We start from the raw sequence: 26,122 nt of genomic DNA on the forward strand, positions 1-26,122 counted from the left end.
AACGCTCCAAAACTGGGTGAAGCAAAATTTTATGTAGCAACTTAAATAAAAATTCTTAGTTTATAAGCCATCTTTTTTAATTGAATGATATGATAGTGGAAAGAGATCAACTGAAAAAGTATCCAATAATATTTTCAGTTTGGACAACTTTATTTCTTCTAAGTAAGTTTGATTTTCATTTTTGTAGTTTAGAGCACTAAATCCTGAAAAATAGTGGGATAGGTAAAAAATTTCTTGGTTTTGTTATGAAGGTAAAATAAAGTTATTTTTAATACTAAAATATGGGTTTAAAATTCTAAGGGGCAGTTAAGCTCCTTCTATTGTGGCCGCTGGTTTAGTTGAGAAAGCTCCGTGTCCTCTACCTACGAAGAAAGTTAGTTCATATGTTTGTTCAGTTTTGCCGTAAAACATTTTTGCTCAACTGATTAGTTATAACCCTTCTTAATCAAGTTTTTGGTTAGTTTTAAAACATATAATAATTTACAGACTCAGCACAAGACAAATAGACATGATTATAGCCATGAGAAGGCATATATTGAGGAAGGACACACAACTTGATAAAATGGGCAATTATTGAGAAACTGCGAGAATTTGGAAGGAACATTGGTGGAAATGGTTTCAAGGATTTTTGCGAAATCATCAAGCAGCAGTAAGTAATGAGAAAAGCTTGTTTATAGTTGTTTGCCATTTGGATAGAAATGTTGTTAGTGAAGAATACTCCTTCATGATACTTTAAGAGGTTCAGTAATATACCGCCAAAGATATTTACAAAGCAAAAACTAAATTAATGTTCCAAGACTTTGGAGGTTGGGTTGGAGCAATGCAAAAGTTATGATGCAGGCTAAGCCGTTAGATGACTACCTAAATTATTGTTTTGTTGTTTGCTCATGATTTTTAATTCACCTGTGTGCAGGTGCTGCTGGAAATTTATTGCCAGAACAAATTGAAAAGTTTTGCCAAGATGTTTACGGCTATATTTTATTTTACAGCCCAAAACGGGCCAGTGGGGTGGTCAAAAAGTAACAAAATGGACTTGAAAGATAACAGAGTTTTGAAAAGTGTAGCTGCTCGATGGTTGCCAAGATAAACTGTTGTAGCTTAAGGCTTGGAAATTTGGGATGGCTTTGCTTTATTCCTCCATGTGGAAAGTCTTAATAATTCCAACAAGCCAGGGAAGACATACTAAAAAAATGGTTTCACCGTTTTTTCTAAGATTCACTTTGCTTTCTTGGTTTCTAGTTTGAAGTATACTGTGACTAAAACAGCTTCAGGCAAAAGGCACTTAGATATATCATGTATATAATTGTTTTTCTTAAGTGTACAAGGCAATAGACACTCCTTGTTTTTAGCCTCGTTATAACAAAGAGAATTATCCTCTCCTTAAAAAGCCACATAACACCAATTAATTTGTTGATGTCAACCACTTTGGTTAAGGGGGGCTTTGGGAAGTGAAAACTATCAAAGGAAAGGTTTCTCCATCTCGAGTAGTTGGACTTTAAGAAACTGTATAGAAATTTTTGGATCATGCTCAGTGATAAAATGCAAAAGTGTTATTTTTCAACTCCAAGCATTGATCAGCAATTAACTTCAATAGGCTTCATACCGACTCTGCTATTAAAGAAAAGCGAGACAAGCTGAACCTGGAACCACTAATAGCTCCATTTCCAATTTTATTCCTTGGCAATGACCTGAAAGACACCGCCAAAAGGGAAAGAGACTACCTTTGAGCCATGACCTTGGTATTTGGATTAACCTAAATCTAGCCATGTTTTGGACTTGGGTATATAGCCAAAAAGATGTTCATGGCTCAAAGCGTTTTCTCTGCTCAAAAATGTCACTCTATGTCTATTTCTTCTCCTTGGATAAGCTTATAAGCTGAACTTGGAACCACTGCTAGCTGCTTTTCCAATTTCATTCCTTGACAATGACCTGAAAGACACCACCAACGTGCTAACATATTAGCAGAACATATAAGCTTGATCGCTAATATGTTCTGCTTGTTGGATCAGGTGCTTTTTGTTCATCCTATAGCTGATTAATTTCTTTAAAATGTATTGCTGGCGTTCTAGCTTTATCCATTATTTGCCCTAATGGCCAATATTTCAAATAAAATTATTAAGTTCAGAAATCAACTTCGCGAATACTTTCAGAAGTGTAAAACTCTAGTGAAAAAACTAGTTCAAAATGTATTTAGCATATTTGGCAACACTGAACTATGATTTGATTAATTTAAAAAAAAAACAAATGCTATGAAAGAAAAGAGTATTTTTTTTTTTGGCTCTCTGTTGAAAGAAATAATTTAGATTTAACGGGTTATAGACTTGAGGGTTAAACATGTTTGATATCCTATTTTTATGGGTGCTTGCGTGGGCGCCGGAAAGGGGGGAGGGCAAGGCCCCCTGGAAATTTGGGACTATCAAGTAGGCTAATTATAAGTAAACCAAAGGAAAGAGATCAGAATAGGGGAAAACAATGAAAAAAATATGTGTTCCCCATTTTTGGCTGCCTTCCAATAGATTTTGACCAATAATAAGGAAAATAGAAGTTCTAATTTGTTACATAGTGACCCCTTTTGAGTTTTTCACAAAAAATTTTTCTATATGATTTGATTGGAGCAGCAGTAAGATTCAAATTTTTATAGGGTAAAATTCTACTTTAGTTACTTTTACCTATCTTGGAAAGGGGTGAGGTTAGGAAAATGAAACTTTCAGGGATGGGTCTACAGGCTAAAATATGTTCTGGGAAGGTTGACAGGTCTATACTTATTGAAATTTTGACAAAACAAAATTTTACCTTAATTTTCAGTTATAAGATTCTTTTTCTCTGGCTTTATTTTTGAAAATGCAATTCCTGTTAGGCTATTTGAGTAGTATTTTAAGCCATATCAATGTTAATTTTCAAAATTTAGGAAATGTCTTTGTATATCTTTAAAACTCTATAAATCAGGATTTAGCAAAGTTGCAAGGCTCAAAACAATTTGTTGGACTTCATTTTAAGCAGAAGATCTATTTTACAAGGTTTCACTTTTATGACACACAGATTTTTAAAGGTCAGGACCCTCTAGAGAGAGAAGGAGTGGAGGTAGGTACTTCAAAATACCTTCCCTGGACATGTTTTAGCCTTTAGATCTATCCCTGAAAGTTTCATTTTCCTAACCAAACTCCTTTCCAAGATAGCCAAAAGTAGCTAAAGTAGAATTTTACCCATTCAATCAAAGAATCTGCTTTTTATAGTGATTCTAAATATGTATTTGTTAATTAGTAATTAATGCAGTTATTACTACACAAGTTTGACTACAGACTATTACTACAGAAGTTTGTATAATTGTAGAAAACAATGTAATAAGGGGCACTTTTGGTAAAAATATGCTGTCAACTTTTGCTTGCATTGCATGAGTACCCATGATCCTGATATATAAAGCCACTATAATCAGAAATATTTCTCCTGAACAGAATGTTGAGAATTTCCATATTTTTCTGCTGAACAAACACTTTTTTTGTGTTGTATTATCTTTTTTCCAGGAGTGATTGTATTTATCTAGTTGTCACTTCAAAAAATATTTATTTTTGTACAGTTATGAAGTATACCTTAATTACCTTAATTACCTTAATTCGCACTTCGGAGCAAATTAAGGTCCATACTGGATCTGTTGTGCTCCGGATCAAATGATGGCAAAAATTCATCACTGTGTTAGGGCCCAGTGACACGCCATAGGAGAGGTCTGCTGGAGAGATGCAATTTAAGCCCACTCATTAGCAGTGGCCACGAGGTAGGTATGGCCCATAAAGACCATTCTCAGTGGTTTAGAGCTGACACCACCACACAACAGCAACTTCAGATCGAGTATGCAAGATGGTTGGGTATGACAAGCGGCATCAGCCTCCTAGCAAGACACTCATTATGATAAAGTTGGCATCAGTCAGTAGTTGAGTGGGACGGACAGTCCCACTCATTTTTCCATGGCTTGTTATTCCATTCCTTGTCAAGTCTGGACTTGAAGGAGGCAGCCATAGGTGCAGTTGCCGTTTCAGCTTGAAGGCTATTCCAATCGTTGACAACACGCTCGGAAAAGAAGTGTTGCCGCGTTCGTGTTTTAACAAAACGTTTTGACAGCTTATGTGAGTGTCCTCTTGTCTGGTGCTGACTTGAATGTTTGGTAAAGATGGGGTTATTTGATTGTGCGTTATACTTGTAGGTCAGCATCATATCACCATAGCGGCGTCTGAAGACAAGTGTTGGCAGCTGCATGCGTTCCAGTCTCTTGTTGTATGGGAGATCTCGTAGGCCAGCTATGCATTTTGTGGCACGTCTCTGAACTCCTTCGATTAGACTGGTGTCATTCTTATAAGAACGGGAGGTGAGATACGTACCAAAATCCAAAACGGGTCTAACTATAGCCTTATAGAGCCTTAGAAAGACTGTATGGGAGCGGCTGGTTATAGTGCATTTGAGGAGACCAAGGCTTGAATTTGCTTTTGAAACTGCTTGTTGCCAGTGGCCGTGGAACTTCAGTTGTTCATCTATCAGCACTCCTAGATCTCTTTCTTCGGGACTTGTCTTTAGTACTAAGCTAGCCAGTGAATTGGGATTGGACACGCTATACTGGTGACGGAGGTTGTTGCTTCCAAAGTGAAGGACACTGCACTTTGATGTGTTGAATTCAAGTAGCCAGTCTTGTGCCCACATTTGGATTTTATGAAGGTCACGCTGCAGACTTTGTTGGTTTGCAGGCCCAAACAGCTTGGAGTCATCAGCATAGAGAGTGATGTTGTTTTCTGTTCCATTCAGCATATCGTTGATGTATATAAGGAATAGGGTAGGGCCCAAGACAGTACCTTGGGGGACTCCGCTTACAACATCACATGGTTCGGAGAAGACCTTATCGCCATTATTTGTGAAGAGTCGAACGTGCTGAATCCGACCAGTCAGAAAGTCCATGATCCAATCAACAACGTCCGACTGGGTACCTGCTGCTGAAAGTTTCAATCTGAGACGGTTGTGTGGTACCTTGTCGAAAGCCTTGGCTAGGTCCAGTAAAATCAGGTCCACAGGGGTTCCTTTTTCCAGGTAATCTGTTATGGTGCTGTATGTCTCAAGGAGATTGGTCTCAACCAATTTTCGTGGCAGAAATCCGTGCTGGTCGGGGGAAAGTATATTATTATTACAGAGATGTGTCAAAATATCAGCATTCACAATCCGCTCAAGGGTTTTTGCCACTGCTGAGGTCAGACTGATGGGTCTGTAGTTTTTGGCTTTGGTGCGGTCACCTTTCTTGAGTTTTGGGGTGACATGGGTCAGCTTTCAGTCTTTGGGTACCTTTTTTGAGTCAAGCAACAGTTGGAATATATTGCATAGTGGTTGTGCAATTTTTTTGGCAAGCTCCTTCAATAGTCTTGGGTGCAAGTTATCAGGACCGGCGGACTTATTGACGTCTAGTGCTTTAAGTTGCTTTTGGACAACAGGGGGGAGAGTAGAATAGGTGGCATTGGGTTAGGGATGTCGTATGGTGGGCTATGAGGAAGAGGACCATCTGATTCACTGGTGAAAACTGATGCAAACTGCCTGTTGAGGAGTTCAGTGATGTCCTTCAAGTTGGTCACTTCCTTGCTATCATCTGTACTGAGTGCTTTTACTGACCGTCTGCTATGGTCCTTACTTGATACATACTTCCAGAACTTCTTTGGGTTATTCTTACTATCATCAGCTAGCTTGGACTTGTACCATGTGTAAAGTTGTTTAGTTAGGCTTCTTAGTTTGTTTTGAGCTTTTGCAAACTTTTGGTAGTGTTCTTCCTTCCCTCCTTTATTGTGATTTCTCCAGTACCGTCCCCTCCTGTTTCTTTCCTTGCGTATCTCAGGGGTCACGAAAGGCAGTGTTTTGGGCTTTGGCGTGAGTTTTACTGATGTGTGTTTTTTTTTAAGTGTAAGTAGCTCGTCCTTTAGGTTAGCCCATTGTTGGTCGACGTCCCCTTGAAGTAAAGGTGACCAAACTATGCCTTCCAGCTCTTTTCTGATTGCCCTGTGGTCTACATAAGTTTTCTTTATGTAATCATTTTTTATCTTACGAAATGACTCATTCACTTCTAGGATTATATGATCGCTCTTTCCTAGAGGAGGTAAGTAATTAATGTTCTGAAGCTGGTCTTTATCCCTTAAGAACACTAGGTCCAGTAGAGTCGGTCTCTGGAAAAGTTGGCCTCTAGTAGCTTGTTCAACAATCTGGTAGAGATTAAGGTCGTGAAGGCAGTCTGTGAATAGATTTGTGCTTCTGCTTCTGTTCGTAAGTACAGGTATATACAGATATCCCTCCTTCCATATGAGGTGAGGGAAGTTGAAATCACCAGCTATAAAAAGGTTCCCTGTGTAATTCATAGTTGCTTTATGCAGCATTGTTGCTATTGTCCGCTTGGTTTCTTGGCAATCAGAGGCAGATGGGCTTCTGTAAATACAGCCTACTCTGGTTATTACTCCACCGCTGTCATCACATAGGTCGAACCATACAGATTCAACAAATTGTGAGTTACCTGGGAGACATAATGATCGTATACTATAACAAGTCTTGAATAGCGCCAACGTACCACGCCTGCATTCTAAAGACTGTAGGTTTGACATGACACCATACCCTGGAATCTTAACATGGGAATCTTCAAGCCTGTTTCTACTGAACTTGGGACAAACCTCAGTCAATAGGACCAGATCATAATTTTTGGAATAAATCACGGATTTCAGCTCGTTCAATTTGTTAGTAAGTTGGTCGACATTAGTAATTAGAGCATAAAAATCTGTACTTACTCGTTTTTGGTGTTGCTTACTCCGGTTGTTGGTCCCGTTGCCCGGTTGATCTAAGTCCTCATCCGTTTTGCCTACATTGGGCGCTGGTGCCTTCAAGTTAGCAGTGTAGTAGCTTCCAGAGCTTGTTTCGCTCTCTAATGAGCTGTCACTAGTCATGGATGAGAGTCTTTCCATAGAAGAAGCACTAACACGGTTGGTAACACCCATATTTACATTATTTACACAGTTCACAACTTGGAATTCTACATCTGCATCGGGTTCGGAGGAGAGACTTCTCCGCTTTTCGCGTTTTTTGACACAATACAAAGGTCACGGATTGCGAGGTTTTTTTCACCACCAGCTATTCTGTCCTTAAGCTCTGCAACAAGTGCTTTATATCTCTCTTGATCTTGTTTCGATCGATCATGGCGGAACTGTACTGCTCCTTTCCTTGAGAGAGACTCTTTCAAGATCTGTTTTTTAATTTGAAAGGATGACACAGTAAACAAAAGGGGCGGTGCATTATTCCGGGTTGGATCGCTAGCCTGTATAATCTGTTTCAGGCAATAGATATCAGTTATGTGACTACAACTGATTCTGTACTATAAAAACTGCTTGAGAGCGATAGTGTCATCAATAGAAGCGTCGATACTGTACACAACACTGTTGTTTTTCCGTAACTCTTTGTCTTTTTCAGCACGGATGATCTGTTGTACTTCGGATTCTAACGACTGCTAAAGGTTAGCACTAAGTGCTCGGACTTCTGCTTGCACAATTTTCTTAGTTTTATCCACGCTACATTTTGAGGATAGGGTGTCAAATATATAAGATATAGTCAAATATAGGTGTCAAATATAGGATAGGGTGTCGCTACATATATAAAGGTGTCAAATATATTGTTTTTGGGTATTTAAATTAAAGATATCAACTTAAACATTTTTATCTGATTTTCTTAATCTTAGTTGTAGTGTTTTACTTTGAAAAAAACTACTTTGACAATGCATCACTTTTTATAAACACTGAGTCTAAAGGCATTAAATATTTTGTGTTTGATGACCAAATTCAAAACTGTCTATATTGTTAAAAGATATCAATCCAACACTTCAGCATTGTTCAACAGAACTGAATACTGGGAGTTTATATTTTAGTTTTTGTAAGTAGGCTATTCTGGTGTATTTTTTTTTTTGTAATTATTTACTTTTTTCATTTTTATATACTTTTACTTTATACTTTTCCCACAGCTTTTAGAAAAATGTTAGTCTCTAAGATTCATGAAATAAAGAAAAAAAAATTTTTCAACTGAAAATAAGGAGCAACATTATAACTTAAAACAAACCAAAATATGTATATTGAGGGGGGTTGCCCCCTCTTGGACACTTTGCTCTTCATGCTTTAGTTTTTTGGCATTTAAAGAAAAAGTTATTTATTGTTCTAATTAAACAACCCTAGTGTTTCAAGAGTAATTTTTAAAGAATTCTAACAAAATTTAAACTTTAGCTGAAGCAGAAAGGTGTTGAGGAGGAGGCACCCCCCCTCATCTACATAATAATTTCTGTTTTTTTTTTAATTTTTAATGTTGCTCCTGACTTTCAGTTGGAAAAAACTCATTATTTGGTTTAATTTCTGATCATTTTTTAAATAATGCCAGGATACCTGGCTCCACCTCCATGGAACAATCCCCCTCCCCATAGAAATATCCTCTGGACAATTTAATTATGGCAAAAATTTACCCTCAACAATTCCCTCAACATCTCCAAGCATCAAATTGAATTGGTAAAGAGAAAGCAAGACATCTAAAGACATTCTGTATAGGAATTCTAATAAATTCACCCAGTGTAAAATTTCTCCTGAAAAGTTCAACCCCTGGGAACTGCCCTCTTCATAGAAAATTCTACTCAGCAGAAAACTTGTCCTCCCCTCCCACCTGAAAAATATATGCATACTTCCCAACAAAAAATAAAACAATGGGCAAATTTTATAACTTAAATCTCTTTTCCCTAGGACCTTGGTTAGTCATTTCATGTTCAAAGACATAGTTATTGGGCCTTTCAACTATGCTGAACAAAAAACTCCAAATTTTGATTCCACAATTTTTCTAAAAAGTGGTTTGGGAGGGGGCCTAGTTGCCCTCTAATTTTTTAATCACTTAAAAAGGGCACTAGAACTAAAATGGACCATCTTCTTTTGTTCTTGTCCCACTGGGTTGATACAGTCACCCCAGGGGAAAAAAACAGCAAATAAATAAACACACGTCTGTGATCTTTCTTCTGGCAAAAATTACTAAATTCCACATTTTTGCAGATATGAGCTTCAAACCTCTACAATAGGGTTCTTTGATACACTAAATCTGGGGATGTGTGTTTTCATTACAATTCTATGACTTCTAGGGGGTCTTTCCTCCTTTTTTTTGAAAATCAGACAAATTTCCTCAGGCTTGTAGCTTTTGATGTGTATGACTAAACTTGCTGAAACTTATATATTTGGAATCAGCATAATAAACCAATTCTTTTGTTATATCTATTGTTTTCAAAACTCTGCTTTCTAGAGTTTTGGTTAATATTGAGCCAGGTTGATCCTTACTTACAGTTTGTTACCATAAACTGTTTCATTATCCATCAAAATCTAAATAGAGATCATTGAAATATCAATAGTTTTTTCTGTGCTACCAAAAGTATTGTTTTCATAAAACTTCACAGTTTCAGGAATTGTAATTAAACAAATAGAACAGGTTTTTCAACTAAAGTAAGGAGCAAGTTTAAAACTTAAAATAAATATAAATTACTCTGTATATAAGGGGGACTGCCCCCTTCTCAACACTTTGTTCATAAAACAAAAGTTTTTAGTGCTGTGAAAAATCTTTTTTTTCCAATTGCATATTTTCTTAAAAATTCGGAAAAAAGCCAAACTTCACAGTAAAGAGTAGGGTGCTAAGGAGCTGACAACCACCTTGATACAAAGAATATTCTGTTCAAATAGGTTCCAATTCTTTTTCCTTGCTTTCAGTTGAGAAGCTCTTTTTTGTTTAATTTCTGATTGTTTTCCAAATCATACCCAGCCTTAACCAAGATATAATGTAATACCTGTAATTTACATGGTAAAAAAAAACCAAAAAACTGTCTTCCTAATTTAGTAACTGAGATAAATGAGCACTTTAACAAGGTCTAGACCATACACATCCATCCAATCGCCCAGGACAAAACAGTATATCTAACCCAATAATCCAAAAATCAAGTCCAACATAGAGCAAAATCAGCATTAAAAAGTATAAGTCAATGTCCCAAAACCAAGGCATAGCACCATAAGTCTACAAAATTTAATGTTCCCCAAGTAATCACCACATATCAAGTCTCCTCAGATGAAAACTCATTCCTTATATAGGTTTCAGTGCATAAATTTCATTACCCAGGCAAAATGAGCATGCGATGCCATAAAACCATATGGCATACCCTTATGTAGTGACACCTGTGGAATATCTATGAACAAAACAATACCCCAAAATATAAAAATATACCGAAAAAAATTTCCAAGCTTCCTTAACCATCATTCACCTTGCACTAAATCAAAGTAACAACATCACAACTCTGAAAGAATATCCTTCAGCCAGTATAGCTCCCCTAATTGGATAATTCTAACTGCCAGCCAAAAACTTTTCACTTTTGCTCAATTTCTACAAACTGATTTCCAAACATCTTATGTTACTCATTACCTTCATGTGTCAAAACCAACCCTAAAATCCATAATTATAAAGGGAATAGAAAAAATAAACTTCCAACAAGCTACATCACAATATCATTCAAAATATCTTGATAATTTTTATTATACTTATTTAAAAGTTGATTATATTGAAAACTATGCTTTTTAAATTGCCAAGCAAGTTTATTGGCAGAAAAACCTCTTATGATTAGCTTATTGCTAAGTATCCCTGGTTAATTGCTATTAAAATCTGTAAATCAATAATTGTACATTGATTAGTACCATCCTATGTTTAAATATGCAATTTCATTTTGGATAAACTTTGAACATACTTAAAAAATTGGCAATGAACAGTAATTTTGGTGACAAGTCCTTGTTAATATTACTACTAAAGAATGTTGGTTGGATGAAAAGGAGTATTATTGTTTGTATGGATGGAAATTCTGTGAGACTTCTGATCTTTTACAGAACTGAAGCCATCACAACATCTGGAATAGGATTTTCTTATTGATAAATACATTTGTTTAAATACATTGAAGTACTTCATATAAATAGAAAAAGAAAAATATTACCATTTAAAATTGCTAAAAATTAAGTTCCTAGCAGTATTTACCACCCCAAAGAAATTTCCTGGCAAGGCTGATGTTGACCTGTCTTGCCTTTTCCACCTATTTGCTTTTAGATATGGGAACATACATTTTTAGCTGTATAGAGAAACATTTTGATTAATTCCTACTCCTCCCTACCTCTTTCAACATTTACCTGAAGCCTCGGGAAGAGTAAGCAGTTAGTCCATTAAAATATACTTTTGTATGAATCCACCCTACCCCCACCTAAACAATGACTCAACCTCTTCATTATAGCTGATATGCAATTACAGATCACCTAATGTAGCCTAATTTCATTACAAATAAAGCAAATCAACTTGGTTGAATCCAGTACTGCCACCGTTTGGCATTACTTCGTTTGCAACTGGGAAGCCTAAAATATAGTTATTGATAATTTTAAATCAATTAGTTTCTCAGAATTCTAAATTGATTGCAAATGCGTCCTCTTCAGGGTAAAGTCGTAGTTTGGTGCCCTAAAAAACCTAAACTATCAACCAACCACCACTGCTATTTTGGTGTCTCGCCTCCCGTGGAAAATTTTGTGCCAGTGCCCTTGGATGCTTGTATCTTGCTCATAGGCTGTATGATTTTTGCTTCAGTTTATATAGGGCATCCTGCTCAGATAGGCTAGTTTGCAGCTTGGGATAGTCTTACTATTATCCTCTATTATTATGATTTTAAACATTCTCTGTTTTAAATAATTTAAACTAACATATTGCCTAGGCTAAAGAGCTGTGAAATTTCTAAATGGCCCTATAATTTAGCTAGGATGAAAGTGAAAACATTGTTTGATGCCCTTTTTTATGCTCTTTAATAATACAATAATTGCTTCTGTTTCAAATTGCATCTTGAGCCCTTAAAGGGGCCCAAAGGTATTTCATTTTTGTAACCACACAAAGAAGTTATAACCTAAGCTGCGTTCTCAGGCTCAGTGGGTTCAAACATGGGCTGTTCTCGTCTAGTTTCAAGTTTTTAGTTTTTTGTCTAGTTTTGTCTAGTTTCAACGGGTTCAAAGGTTTAACCCCGTGTTTTCCTTGAGAACCTGCTTGGTGAAAACACTTGATGCACTAGATGAGAACAACCCATGTTCAAACCCGCTGAGCCATGAACAACCCGTCTTATGAGACAGGTTGAACTCAATCTTATGAGTTCTTCTGAAGTAGGATTTTTTACAATTGCTGTGTTTGAGAGAAAATCATACAACAAGATTACCTCATCCCCTAATGGAAAAAAGTCAAGGTCTTTTGCATGCCAAAAGCAGTCAGATATGTAAAAGGGTATATAATACTGAAAGTTGTTGACTATGACAATTAATAAAAAACTTACTGTTTATCTGTAATTTCCATAATAAATCGAGATATTGCCATTAACTATTTTCAGTTTTTTTTTCTGTAGTTCTAAAATTAATTAAAAGCTTCTACAGGGGAGCTAATTAGGGGAAAAAATCCATCAGAAATAGATTGATCAAGGGGAGCTAATTAGGAAATAATCCATCAGAAATAGATTGATCAGGGCAGATCACAATCAGACCATTGAGAACTGCTTGTCAAATATCCAGGTATTGTAACTTAAACCAAATCACTAGAACATTTTGACCAATGTAATGTCAATGCTTTCAAACACTATTCCAAATTCCTCTATTGAACTAGCTGTAAGTAAAGTTTGGATTATTTCATTTTCAAGTATTCTAAGGTAATTATGCTCCTTCTGAAGATATTAGCTATGCTGAAAATTTAGGTTTTACACAAAGATTGAAGAGTGATTCATTTACTCTGTCCTTTTAATTGAATCCTTTAGCCAGTTGTAAGTATATTGTTGTTTTACACTATGTTTTGATGTTATTTTCTTGTTTTTTTTCTTCAAAATACAAGTTTGGCTGTTCTGGGCATATGATAGTTATTTTTTGAAATAGATGTCTCATCTAACAAATAAAATTTTATTACTTCACTTATTTCAGTACCCCACTGGTTCAGTGCAAAAAGAAAAAATCCTAATTCAGCAAACAAAGAGAGACTAGCAGAGAGAGGGAGGAGGTAGGAAAGACTGAGTTTCTCAGCTGAAATTTACATGCAAATGAAAATTTCAAAGTTTACCATCCCCCACTTTATTTCCCCTATTTCCTCCAAGCTTATTCTGCACACATATACACAGGAGAGTTGGAAAACGAGCTCTTCAGCATTAAATTTAGATTTCAATTTACTCTCTTAAAACCTTTGCAGACAAATTTAGTAATGGAATATTTGCATCTCTCTCCCTTCTCCCATCCCGTATTCTTGGTTTTACTATATCTTGTGCCAAAACCTGCTCTCATTTTTAGGTGGCTATAGTCTGGAACAAGAAAAGTGGCAAATGTTGTGAATAATTGTGGACTGTGGAGCAAAAACATCATTTTTGAAGCTCTGTTTAACTTTAAAGTAAGCACCACTGATCTCAAAGCATATTCACTGAAATGGTCCTTATACACCTTGATTTGGGTAGAATCTCAGATATTCTGTCATTTGTTCAAAATGACTGTTTATTCACTGATGTTAGCCTCTTGGCTGAAGGTTTAAGCTTAGAATGCCATAAAGCGTTCCTGTCAGCAGTCAGTCCGTTTTTTAAGGTAAGTTTTTTTGGTCTTGGTTTTTTGTTAGGCAAAAAGAGGTTTCCACACAAAGAAGGGAAAAACTGGAGATTCTTATTTTGACTTGCTAAACAATTATGATTTGGTAGGTTAGTCTAGATTAGAGCTGTGGATTGAAATGCCATCTTTGAAGATCTGTTTAACCATAATGCAAACACAGCTGATCTTGAAGCATGTTCACTGCTATGGTTGTATTACACACTGGTCTGAGTAGAATCTCAGGTATTTTATCATCTGTTTAAAATGATTGTGTATTCACCAGTGTTCTCCCTTAGCTGAAGATTTAAGATCAGAATGTCACAAAGCTTCCCTGTCAGCTGCCAGTCTGTTTTTCAAGTTGTGTTGATCTTGGTTTTTTAATAGACCAAATGAAGTGTTTTCAAAAAAGGAAAGAACTGGAGTTTCTGATTTTGACTAATAGAGAAACTAAGTTTTGTTTTTAATTAACTACTACACTATCTGAGTTGATCTTGTTTACAGCACTAGTATTTACAGTATGCACAGTGAATACGAAATCAGTACAAGTTTAGCTAGCGATTTTTATACAATTGAACTATGAATAACAAAGGCTGATTTTGATTATGGTCTAATGAAATTTTGATTTCTGTCATTATGACCACAAATTGTATCTTAAAATAGTATTGCCTTTTTTATTTTTTCATTTATTTTGTTAACAAGGGCAATTCTTTTTTTTCCAAACCCTCTAGAGATAGCAGAAGTCACTGCTCAATTGCTGGACCTCTGAGCCGTAAGGTTACAGAAGGCAACACATTGTCTTTATTAGAAGATGATTCTATGCTTAGGCCTATTTCAGAAGATGATTCTACACCTAATAAATTTGTTTCTGCTTTGACAAGCATCCCGTCAGTGTTTCCAAATCAGAAACTAACTACTATGACTGCTACTCGTTTGTGGACTTGGAATGTTGGGAGACAAGCTCACTCCATTGTAATCTCCACCTACTGCCATATGATAAATCATATCACTCATCTTTTACTAAGTATATGAGTCCTAAATAATGGTGTCTATTGGAGGAGGGGTGAACACTTGTCCTCCCCTCCACTTAGATTCTACCCTAGCATTTGTAAAACCATTTTTTGGGGGATTTTTTTTTTATTGAAAAATGCCTTTTTCGGATTGAAAAAATTACAGACTAGCCCCCCCCCCCATGATTTTGGAAAATACAACAAAACATAATCACAAGTGTCAATATAGAATCCACTAATAATCTTCCTGGTCACAGTAGTTGTAAGAGTGTCAAACATAGCAGGACTTAAAATTGAAAAAGGTAATACAAATTGTTCTGTACGCAAGACTTTCCCTTAAGCTTTACTGATATTCTGTCCATTAGGCATTGTTCCATCCTTCAGATGTACCGCGGACCACAGGAGCAAGGAATTCTGTTGATACCAGAATTATATTAAAATTAGGGATGCTATCTTTACCGTGATAAATTTGTGGTCTGATAGTTTTGCTGGGTTTCTAATAAGTAAAAATGTTATTCTTCTTTAGATTTTTAGCAACTTGGTCTGAAAACTCTTTATGTAAAAATGACCAAGATAAACTGATTTTTCTTTTTGCTCTGAATTATGTCCTTCCATTTTTGTAAACTTTTCAATACGCTTTTCAATTACAGATCAGTAAGCCCAAGGATAAAACCTTTTGTATGGCTCATCTACAATTTCACCTTTTGTTTTTAGATTAGTAAGCTCTCTTGAGCATGTTTGAACTTGGTCTGAAAACTCTTTATGTAAAAATGACCAAGATAAACTGATTTTTCTTTTTGCTCTGAATTATGTCCTTCCATTTTTGTAAACTTTTCAATACGCTTTTCAATTACAGATCAGTAAGCCCAAGGATAAAACCTTTTGTATGGCTCATCTACAATTTCACCTTTTGTTTTTAGATTAGTAAGCTCTCTTTGTGCTTCTTGAGCATGTTTTTCTTTGGAATCCAAAGAAAAACATCTTGCGTACAGGAAGCTAGTTTTTCTTGCAGATTACAATTGCTTAAAATCTATCAAACTTTTTTACCATATTCATCAAATTCCATCACAACCGTCTTGTTTGTTCAGTTGTGATAGGCTGTTTATTGTGGTTTGGTTGTTTTGTGCTTGTTTTTACAACCTTCATCACACTATTTGTCTTGTTTTGTCCCCATTTTTTTGTTGACCTTATAAAACGCCATACTTCATTTTTTTAAATTTGTATTCTTTGTTATGGCAGACCAAAATGGTCTACGAAATTATCTTAGTAGTAGTAGTAGTAGCTGTAGCAGTAGTTCTGTAAGTTACAACTTACTACACTTACCCATTACCTTGATGTTGCAAATACGCCCCTCTGACAGCCAACTTAATACTCTTAGTTGCCCGTTATATATTGCAGACATACCATTCTGAGAACCTTGGAGCACATAGTGTCTTTTGATTTATCTAGTTTCTTAACCATGTATAAATTTATGGTTCGTAGTAGCTTATAGTTTAAAAATATAATGTCTGTCTGGATTAGAGACAAATTTTGTATTGCCTTTTTTCACTTTTCCCCACTTTGCTCAAAGGCACCTGAAAATCTCAACTTGGTATCCCAAGCTGCTCCCAATATTTTGCAGACATGATAGGAAATTTATACACATTGTGTCTTTTAATTTACCCCTGCTTCATCCCCAAGTCAACATTTACAATCTACTCGACCAATTGCCCTCTTCCCAATGCTATCTTTAAGTTTCAATTCAATCTCCTAAGCCGTTACCAAGGTATTTTAAACAATCAGAAAAATCTGGTGTCTGTAGCGTCTTTTGATTTGTTATGGTAAGTTGGAACGAATGCCGTTAAATTTAGAATATTTATTCTGATTTAAAATTAATATTCTTTGCATGAATGTAAATAGCGGGATTAAAACTTAAAACAGTGAGAATTTAGTAAATTTTACGTACTTACTGGCCACGTCAACTCCCTGTCATGGTTTTAAATTTAACTTACTCTTTGAAAAAGAACAATATCAGTTGAAAATGTGCAGTTTCAGCAGTCATGCTTTAGTTTTGTTTTAGGAAAGCAAAAGAATAACAACACGCTCATAATTTATTACTATTATGTTATATTTGATAAAATTCAAATAAACATTTAGTAAAGCGTAAGTTAAATTTTAGCTTGGGAACCAAGAAATTGTTAGGAAGAGCCACAAAAATCTCCTCAGTTTTAGCATAATTTTTGTTCCTTTTCGTTTTTGAAGTTACTTTTAACTTCTTTATAAAAAAATATATCTTCTAAATTAAGTTTCAGTAAGTGTTAAATTAATTGGTTTAAAACTTGCAATTTATTGATGAGTTAAAGATTACAATTCTACTACTTACTTTGACTGGCTCCTACGAAGCCCAACTTTGGGCTTCGCAGCCCAACACTATTCATCTGGAGAAGAGGTGATTGAAAATGCATAAAAATTTCAAGCTAAGCTATTTTATGTTTTATAAGGTCTCTAATCTTTTTTGCTAGATCTACTGTGATAAAAAAAGTTCTGAAAGCAAAGGGACATACCGTCTTGAATATTTTTTTATATTTCCCTCCAATAACACCCTTTTTCGACTCTGAGGCCAATAATTATGCCCTCTCTAAAATCCTCCTCCTTCTGTTTGACTTCTGAAAGCGTTGGACATTATTTGTTACTGAAAGTGTTGGACGCCGGTTTTTTTTTATGAAAATTTTTACGTGATATAACATAATCCCTTTAAAGTTTACTTCTGCAACCACAGTAAATATGGTGTTGACATACGTAATACATCGTCCATTTTTGAGGCATATTGGACACTGACTTATTTTTCACACCCAGTCAAGCTGATTCCACAAGCTTAAAACTGAGGACTAATTACACTTTAAAGCTCTTAGGTGTTCGCTTTGAAAGTGACCTTGAGTTTAATATTTATTTTTATCTAATTTATTTTTTTATTTTAATTTAATTTAAAATAATTGAGTTTTAATTTTTATTTAAAACACTTAAAACTAGTAGTCTTTTTATTGCTTAACGTTTTCTGTGCATCTTATTGTGTTAACTGGGAATTAGCACATGCCATTTTGCTGTTCAGTTTTTTAATTGCACCCATATTATTTAGAGTTCTTGCTTTTTTTTTTGACAGGGTATATGGGAAAGTATAAAATTTTATTCAGTATGTTTTCAAAAATGTATTTTTCTCATCATCCTCTATATGTAATAGACTCATCTTGTGTATGATAACTAGTTGCTCGTGTAAGCTGTAAATAGTAACCAGGTAAAAGGAATTTGATACTGCAGAAAAGGGGTGGTCGTTTTTTAGCTTCATGACCCTTTGATCTTGTCATCATGTAGGCTTTATTTTTGTCCATTATTGCTTCTTAAAGAGTACACAATTCTTTGAAACATTTGTAGATACTATTTTAATAGATATTGTACAAATGTTTCATTATAAATGGTGAAGTTCATGATTTGTGAGAATGCATTAATTTAAGAAAATTTGGCTCATGGACATTTTTGGTTTTTATTAACAAATGAATTTCTATGTATTATGGCTAAAGTGAAGTAACATATATTTATTCCAGGGATTGTTTGCTAGCATTCCCCCCTGGGAAAGAGATGTGTCAATATCATTTCCCGATATTGCATTTGAGGATCTGAAACTGATAATGATACTGCTGTATAAAGGAGAAGTATTTTTAGACCCGTACCAAAGTTCCACAATTTTGGAGTTGGTTGACACTCTTCAACTTCCATGTCTCAGTAAAGGTAATTTTTTTTTATACCAATTTTTGATTTGAATTTTATTTGACTTTGAATGAAAGTTAGATCAGAACTTTCCTGTTTATATTATATTTTCGTTTTGCTGTTGGATAATTGGGGGCTGCCATCCTACTTATTCTATGCGATTGGAAGCCAATAGGGAAGTTCTTGTGCTTTTTCCCATCCACCGTTTACCTCTTCCCAATCCCTCTTTTATTATTGACGTGAAGACCCCATTGCCTCTTATTGAAATTAAAGTTATATACGGATTTGTAATCTATGATCATTGGCCCAAAGTAAAGGCCATTGGTCTCTTCTTTAGTAAAATATAAGCGGATGTGGCTATAGTTCCTTTTATCTTCAAGAACTTCAACCTTGGAGCATATCGCAAATTGAGAACAGATACAATGATCAACCTGAGGCATACTTCAACTTCTATGTATAAAAACGCTTTTTTTCATTCCATTTTCATATCCATCAGGCAGAGTCTCAAGGCACAAGATCAAATATCGGTTTTTCATTTATGTTGCTTCTGCGGATTATCAATATTTTGGAAGATTTTTTTCGCGCATTACTAGATAAAGTGTTTTTAAATTTAAAAGTAATTGAAAAAGTCCCCTACGGAAAATCACAGGCCATACGCCCCCTCCTCCTCCCTGTGTAAGATTTTCCGCAAAAATACCGCCCCTGGTATCAGAGGCAACGCTGCAGCGTTGCCTATAGTAAAGGAAATACGGCTCCAATGTTTATTATTATTATTATTTTTTTTCCCAGAGGAACTTCATATGGAAGGGGTCGTCGTAGAAACTTTAAAAGGGGGCTCATTCGATTGGAAATCGAGAGTTCTAGTGCCCTTGTTAATAGTCGAAAATGATTGGGGGGCAACTAGCCCCCCCACGCCTACCGTTCCCCCAAATACGTCCAATCAAAATTTTAAGATAACCATTTTGTTCAGCATAGTTGGTTTCCAGATAGAAAATATATTTTTGAGGAGGACACTACCCAACAAACCTCAGGGCAAGGGTTTTAAGTTATGCCCTGGGGCATATAAGGTTTATATAAAAGGCGTTTTCGTACAAACTTCTAAACAGGCTCATTCGATTGGAAATTAAAGGGCTAGTGCCCTTTTTAATAGTGGAAATTGATTGGAATGCAACTAGCCCCCCCCCCCCCCACGCCCATTATTTCCCCAAAAACATCCAATCAAAATTTTGAGATAGTCATTTTGTTCAGCATAGTTGGTTTCCAGATAGAAAATATATTTTGAGGAGTACACTCCTCCACAACCCTCAGGGCAAGGGTTTTAAGTTATGCCCTGGGGGCATATAAGGTTTTTATAGAAGGCGTTATTGTAGTAACTTCAAAACAGGCTCATTCGATTGGAAATTAAAGGGCTAATGCCCTTTTTAATAGTCGAAGTGATTGGAGTGCAACTAGCCCCCCCCCCTATGCCCATTATTTCCCCAAACACATCCAATCAAAATTCTGAGATAGCCATTTTGTTCAGCGCAGTTGATTTCCAGATAGAAAATATGTTTTTGAGGAGGACACAACCTTCAGGGCAAGGGTTTTAAGTTATGCCCTGGGTGCATATAAGGTTTTTATAGAAGGCTTTGTTGTATAAACTTCAAAATAGGCTCATTCGATTGGAAATTCGAAGGGCTAGTGCCATTTTTAATAGTCGAAAGTGATTGGAGGGCATCTAGCCCCCCCCCCACGACCATCATTCCCCCAAACACATCCAATCAAAATTTAGAGATAGCCATTTTGTTCAGCGTAGTTGATTTTCAGATAGAAAATATGTTTTTGAGGAGGACACTCCCCCACAACCCTCAGGGTAATGGTTTTAAATTATGCCCTAGGGGCATATAAGGTTTTTATAGAAGGCGTTGTCGTAGAAACTCCAAAAAGGCTCATTCGATTAGAAATTCATAGGGCTAGTGCCCTTTTTAATAGTCGAAAGTGATTGGATGGCAACCCGCCCCCCTCCCCCCCACGCCCATCATTCCCCCAAACACATCCAATCAAAATTTTGAGATAGCCATTTTGTTCAGCATAGTTGATTTCCGGATAGAAAATATATTTTTGAAGAGGACACTCCCCCACAACCCTCAGGGCAAGGGTTTTAAGTTATGCCCTGGGAGCATATAAGGTGTTAATAGAAGATGTTGTTGTAGAAACTTAAAAAAAGGCTCATTCGATTGGAAATTCAAAGGGATAGTGCCCTTTTTAATATTCGAATGTGATTGGAGGTCAACTAGCCCCCCCCCCACTACCATCATTCCCCCAAACCCATCCAATCAAAATTTTGAGATAGGCATTTTGTTCAGCGTAGTTGATTTCCAGATAGAAAATAAGGTTTTTGTAGAAGGCGTTGTCGTAGAAACTTCAAAAAAGGCTCATTCGATTGGAAATTCAAAGGGCTAGTGCCCTTTTTAATAGTCGAAAATGATTGGAGGGCAATTAGCCCCACCCCCCCCCCCATCATTACCCAAAACAAAACCCAACAAAAATTTGAGATAGCCATTTTGTTCAGCGTAGTTGATTTTCAGATAGAAAACATATTTTTGAGGAAGACACTCCCCCACAACCCTTAGGGCAACGGTTTTAAGTTATGCCTTGGGGGCATATAAGGCTTTTGTAGAAGGCGTTGTCGTAAAAACTTCAAAAAAGGCTCATTCGATTGGAAATTCAAAGGGCTACTGCCCTTTTTAATAGTCGAAAGTGATTGGAGGGCAACTAGCCCCCCCCCCCCGCCCCGCATTCCCCCCAACACATCCAATCAAAATTTTGAGATAGCCCTTTTGTTCAACGTAGTTGGTTTTCAGATAGAAAATATGTTTTTGAGGAGGACACTCCCCCACAACCCTCAGGGCAAGGGTTTTTAGTTATGCCCTGAGGGCATAAAAGGTTTTTTATAGAAGGTGGTGTCGTAGAAACTTCAAAAAAGGCTCTTTCGATTGGAAATTCCAAGGGCTAGTGCCCTTTTTAGTAGTCGAAAATGATTGGAGGGCACTAACCCCCCTCTCACGCCCACCTTTTCCCCAAACACATCCAATCAAAATTTTGTAACAGCCATTTTATTAAACGCAGTTTTAAGTTCTGGAAATTAGGTCTTTGAGGATGACACTTCCCCCACAGTCCTCAGGGCAAGAATTATACTTTAAGAATTCTTCTATTCCTTCATTTTACTTTCTGTGGAACGAATGCGCGTATAAACTTTAGAGATGGCTTATCTGATTGGAAATTGAAAGTTATTGTACACTCTTTAGGAGTCAAATGAGATTGTAGGGTAACCAGCCCCCCTCCTCCACGCCCTAAATGCATCAGATAAAATTTTTGTTTAAAATAGTTTAAAGGTTAAGTAACAAAACTCTGGCGTCGATAAAACCCCCCAGGGTCCGGGAGCAGGAAGGGATTCTCGTATAAACTTCAGAGAGGGCTCATTTGATTGGAAATTGGAAGTTCTAGTCCAGCTCTTACGAGTCAAAATCGATCGAAGGGCAAATACCCCCCCCCGCCTGCCCCTTTTCCCCACCCCTTCCTTAGAACTAATTCTGTTTATACTTGAAGGCCCAATGAGAGTTAGAATGTTTTGATATTAACACACACCTATTAGGCATCTGCTCTTCTCCCTAACAAGGAAAGAAACAGAGTGTAAGGCAGTGGCGGATCCAGGGGAGCGGCGAGGGGGGTGCCCCCCCCCCCCGAACGTAGTCTAAAGTAATGTAATTTACTTTACTAACGCAAGATTGCGTTAATTAAACTTGCTCCTGACGCAAGTTTATCGGATCCACCTATTTTGAAAATAAATATTGAAATTCAGTAAAATTTTGAACTGATGAGCTTTCAGCAATTAATATCATTATACATCAAATATTCAGTTTAATTTATTAGTTCTTTCAAGATTGGTCAAGACACATATAGTTTCACTACAAACAAAATTTGCATACTGTCCCCTTCTTTAACTGCAAAAACCTAAAGCCTTCTGCGTCACTGCGCTTCACTGAAAACGAATTACTCCTATATTGCAAATTTATTCTTTTCCAGTTCTTACAGCATTGAAAATGAAAATAAAAATTACAGTGGAAAAAAAAACTTGAACTGATGGATCTTTCAACAATTAATATCATTATATATGTAATATTCAAATTGATTTTGTTTATACTTTCCAAGACTGTTCAAGACTCGTATAGTTTTCAGTATTGCACCAATGACGCAGTAGGTTTTAAGCTTCTGCAGTGAGACGATACCCATACTCTTGTTTGTAGTTATTTTTATTCGATTCAAACTTGATTTGTATATTCAATTTAAGTTCCACTTGTTTTAAGATTTATTTATTCATTTACATTTATAAATATTTTATGTCTGTTCTAATTGGTTGTTTGTTTAATTTCTCTTCTTTTTAAGTTTACTATATACTTTAATAACAGACTATTGTTTTTCGTTTTAAGCTTGATTTTCATATTCAATCGAAGCATTACTCGCTTTAAAATCTATTTATTCATTTATATTATTACTTGTTGTATGTTTTTTACTATGATTGTTTATTTAATTTCTGTTCGTTTTGGGTTTAATTTATTCTTTAATAGTAATTTCTGGTCGTTTTGAGTTTGAATTTTAACAGGTATTCATATCTCCTGAGCTTAAGTTTAAAATGGCCTTTACTTTTCTTTGAAAAACTTATTTTTCGGAAAGTTTTTTTTTAATTAATTTTTATATTAAATGAAGAAACAGAGATAGGTTTCAGTATCAGTTGAAAATTTTGACACAAATATAAAATAGACACGTTAGCACAAGAATTAATCCCTTGCCCCTGAAGATCTACCTGTTCTAAGATTGTTACTCACAAGTCACTCTCAATGACTGACATGGAAACAAACTTGTCTTAGCAAATGTGAATAAGAAGCCAATAATAGACACACCAAGTGGAAAAAGTTTACTTGCCTCCCACTAAGTGGCGTAATTTTGTCAAACTACTGGGGAGGGAGGAGGGTGGAAAGTTGGAGCTGATCTTACCAGGTCAAGTGAAAATCATAGTGAAAAATGAGCTATACAGGGGAATAAATAAAGGTATACTGAAGAAAACTGGTCTGTTTCTGTGGATGCTTGAATTTTGTAGGCCTATCTTAGTTTTGACAAGATTTTTGAAGACATGAAATTCAGCTAGGTGGGGGTAAACTGGGGTCTAGGGGCAGTTAATCCCTCTGAAAGCTCCGCCTAGCTCCTCACTAGCTCCACAAGTTTCTAACCTTTCATCCATGAAGATGACCGGGGTCTGATCAACGATTGATTTTTTACCCCCCCCCCCCCCAAGAACATTTTAAATGGTATACATAATGAATGAACTCAAAACTAATACTATAATCCTATCAACCCTAGTTGGTCCAACAGAGCTACCGGTACTTTCCATAATTATGGTACAATAGATAAATGCTGTTAAAAATAAAAAAGAGGCGCAGCTGTCAGTGAAAGTGCATGACCTCTCATCCGTGAAGATGGCCATGGTCTAACAACCGACTCTTATTTAAAAGTCCATTACTCGTTTCTGAATTCTGTTTTTCTAATTCATTCGGTCAATGGAAAGGTAACCTAATATTTAGAAGTTTCTAACTTCCTAGCAAAGAAAATGACCGTGCCCTAATCACCTGTATTTACTTACACGTTCCTCTCCATAGTGAACATGAAACTGAATTTTTGCTACTCTCAGATGCATCAGAAACAAATAATTGGCATACCATTTAGAAATGATAAGGCACTTATGTGCTTGCAAATTATGCAGGACTAGGCTTCTCTGAATATTTGTATTCCAGCTAAGAGCCCGCAGGACAAAAGGATACAAAAATAGTACCTCGGACCTGTTTGAAACATTAATAAAATACAGTCTTTAAGTCCTTCCCTCCCTCCCCTCAACCTAAAGAAAATATGATACATCCCTCTGATGATAAAAAAAGCTAACCGAATCTTATTTCAAAAGCAGTCTAGTGAAACATGCACTTTGGGTAACAACATCACATGATTCTTTCCAGATTAGTGAATGCCTGTAAGTTACGGACATTCTGTGATGATCTTAAGTCAGATATTTTTCTCTTGCTAAACGTTTCCTGAAGATTAAATTTTTTATTTTATTATTATAAGTAATAAAACTATACCAAACGTGTGTTGGGTTTATAATGCTTTTTTTATTTGTACTCCAATTTAGTGTGAGGTTGTTTGTCTGACTCTTGTTGTAGATCTGTTTTATGACAAATTTCCGTTATCTGTTTTAGCTTGCGATTACTTTGCCTTTCAGACATTAGTCGCTACGATTCTCGGTTGAGAAGAGCAGATAAAAGTATCAATTCATCCACCGCGTCTGACGCTATTTATTCTAGTAGCCCTTCTGATGTTTCTGCAAATCCTCAAAGAAGCCAGGAGGTGCCTGAAAAAAAAGTGAAAATTGCTCTTGAAAGAGTGTCCAATATGACTATTCAAGAAACTCTCACTGCCCAATGGCGATGTGATGCTTGTGGAAAGATTGAACGTTCTTTGTACCTATTGCAACTTCACCAGTTCACCCGCTGTGAAACAGAGTCGTCATTTAAGTGCGAAAAATGCCCACTAAAAATTGATAACTATACAGATTTTGTTGTTCACTGTGTAGAACATGATGCTGGTGAAGAACGGAGATGTCCTATATGTTTATGGATAGATGTCCACAATGTGAAAGAACATTTTATTGTAAAAGGGCATGTAGCGCGGGAATTTTTTGGGATCGAATATTCAGCAAATCTTTCATTAGTTGGTATGGATAAGAGGCAGAGGTATTCTACCGATGATACTGTCACGGATGAGTGTATACAAGGTATTGCTATTGTTAATTCTATAAGCTAGGTGCACATGTGAAGTTTTTAAGTAAATTCAATAAAGAAGAAGTGGTACTTTTTTAGATATGGCCTGATGAAGATTAAAAAAAGTGTTTCTGCTAGATTGAAAAAATCATTTAATTGTATCTATGGATATGGTCACATGGTATGATTTCTATTGTCAAAGATTGTGATTAATCTGACTTAGTTGCGATAATAATGGATATTGTCCATGTTGACCTTTAGGTATGTAAGATATGACCCATGTTGACCTTTGTTTAGGTAAGATATGATACTTTTTAGACTGAGAGATGCCGTAGACAATGTTTTAAGAGAAGAGCAGTGCGGTTTTAGAAAAGGTAGAGGATGTGTTGACCAAATTTTCACTCTTAGGTTAATAATTGAGAAGTGCCTAAGTTTTCAAACACCTTTGGTCCTCAGTTTTATAGATTATGAGCAAGCGTTCGATTCTGTTGATAGAGGAGCTTTAGTAAAGGTTTTATCCTTGTATGGTATACCAGACAAATACATTAAAGTAATTAGTGATATGTACGAGAATAACACTGCTGCGGTTAAGGTAGGAAATGAGGTTAGCAGCTGGTTTTGTATTTATTCAGGAGTTAAGCAGGGTTTTTTTCTATTCCTCTTCATATGAATCATTTTGATTGACTTTGTTTTAAGAAGTACAGGAAAGGCAATGGGGAACCACAGAATCGAATGATGAAGAAATAGTGTCCTAGACCTAGATTATGCTTATGATTTAATCATCCTAGACGAAAGTGTGAATAGAATTAATAAAGTTTTAGAGGTTTTGCGAGTTCATGGTGCTAGAATTGGTTTG

At 36.0% G+C, this 26,122-nt stretch overlaps 2 protein-coding genes across 5 annotated transcripts in view; one reads left to right on the forward strand and one right to left on the reverse strand.

Moving 5' to 3' along the window:
- The first annotated feature begins 2,807 nt into the window (after positions 1 to 2,807).
- The window catches only part of LOC148952926 (uncharacterized), a 36,341-nt gene continuing 13,026 nt past the window's right edge, over positions 2,808 to 26,122 (forward strand). The window contains exons 1-4 of one of the 4 annotated variants that reach the window (XM_089088179.1): positions 2,808 to 3,081; positions 13,389 to 13,673; positions 18,259 to 18,442; positions 24,729 to 25,280. In XM_089088179.1, the coding sequence (XP_088944305.1) occupies positions 13,521 to 13,673; positions 18,259 to 18,442; positions 24,729 to 25,280 (889 nt within the window). In that variant the 5' untranslated portion in view covers positions 2,808 to 3,081; positions 13,389 to 13,520. Of the gene's footprint in view, positions 3,082 to 7,838; positions 7,924 to 13,388; positions 13,674 to 18,258; positions 18,443 to 24,728; positions 25,281 to 26,122 lie in introns of those variants that run through there. The other 3 variants (XM_089088178.1, XM_089088181.1, XM_089088180.1) reach the window with 3 other exon arrangements.
- Positions 5,433 to 6,998, reverse strand: LOC148952927 (uncharacterized). The gene has a single exon (XM_089087829.1). The coding sequence runs from the start codon at positions 6,996 to 6,998 to the stop codon at positions 5,433 to 5,435; it is 1,566 nt and encodes a 521-aa protein (XP_088943955.1).

The sequence above is a fragment of the Artemia sp. Qi Xiang Cuo genome, chromosome 4 (assembly GCF_049724085.1).
Source record: "Artemia sp. Qi Xiang Cuo chromosome 4, ASM4972408v1, whole genome shotgun sequence".
NCBI lineage: Eukaryota > Metazoa > Arthropoda > Branchiopoda > Anostraca > Artemiidae > Artemia > Artemia sp. Qi Xiang Cuo.

Coding starts and splice junctions, on each gene's coding strand:
- LOC148952927 (XM_089087829.1), bottom strand. CDS start 6,998: ATGGGTGTTACCAACCGTGTTAGTGCTTCTTCTATGGAAAGACTCTCA.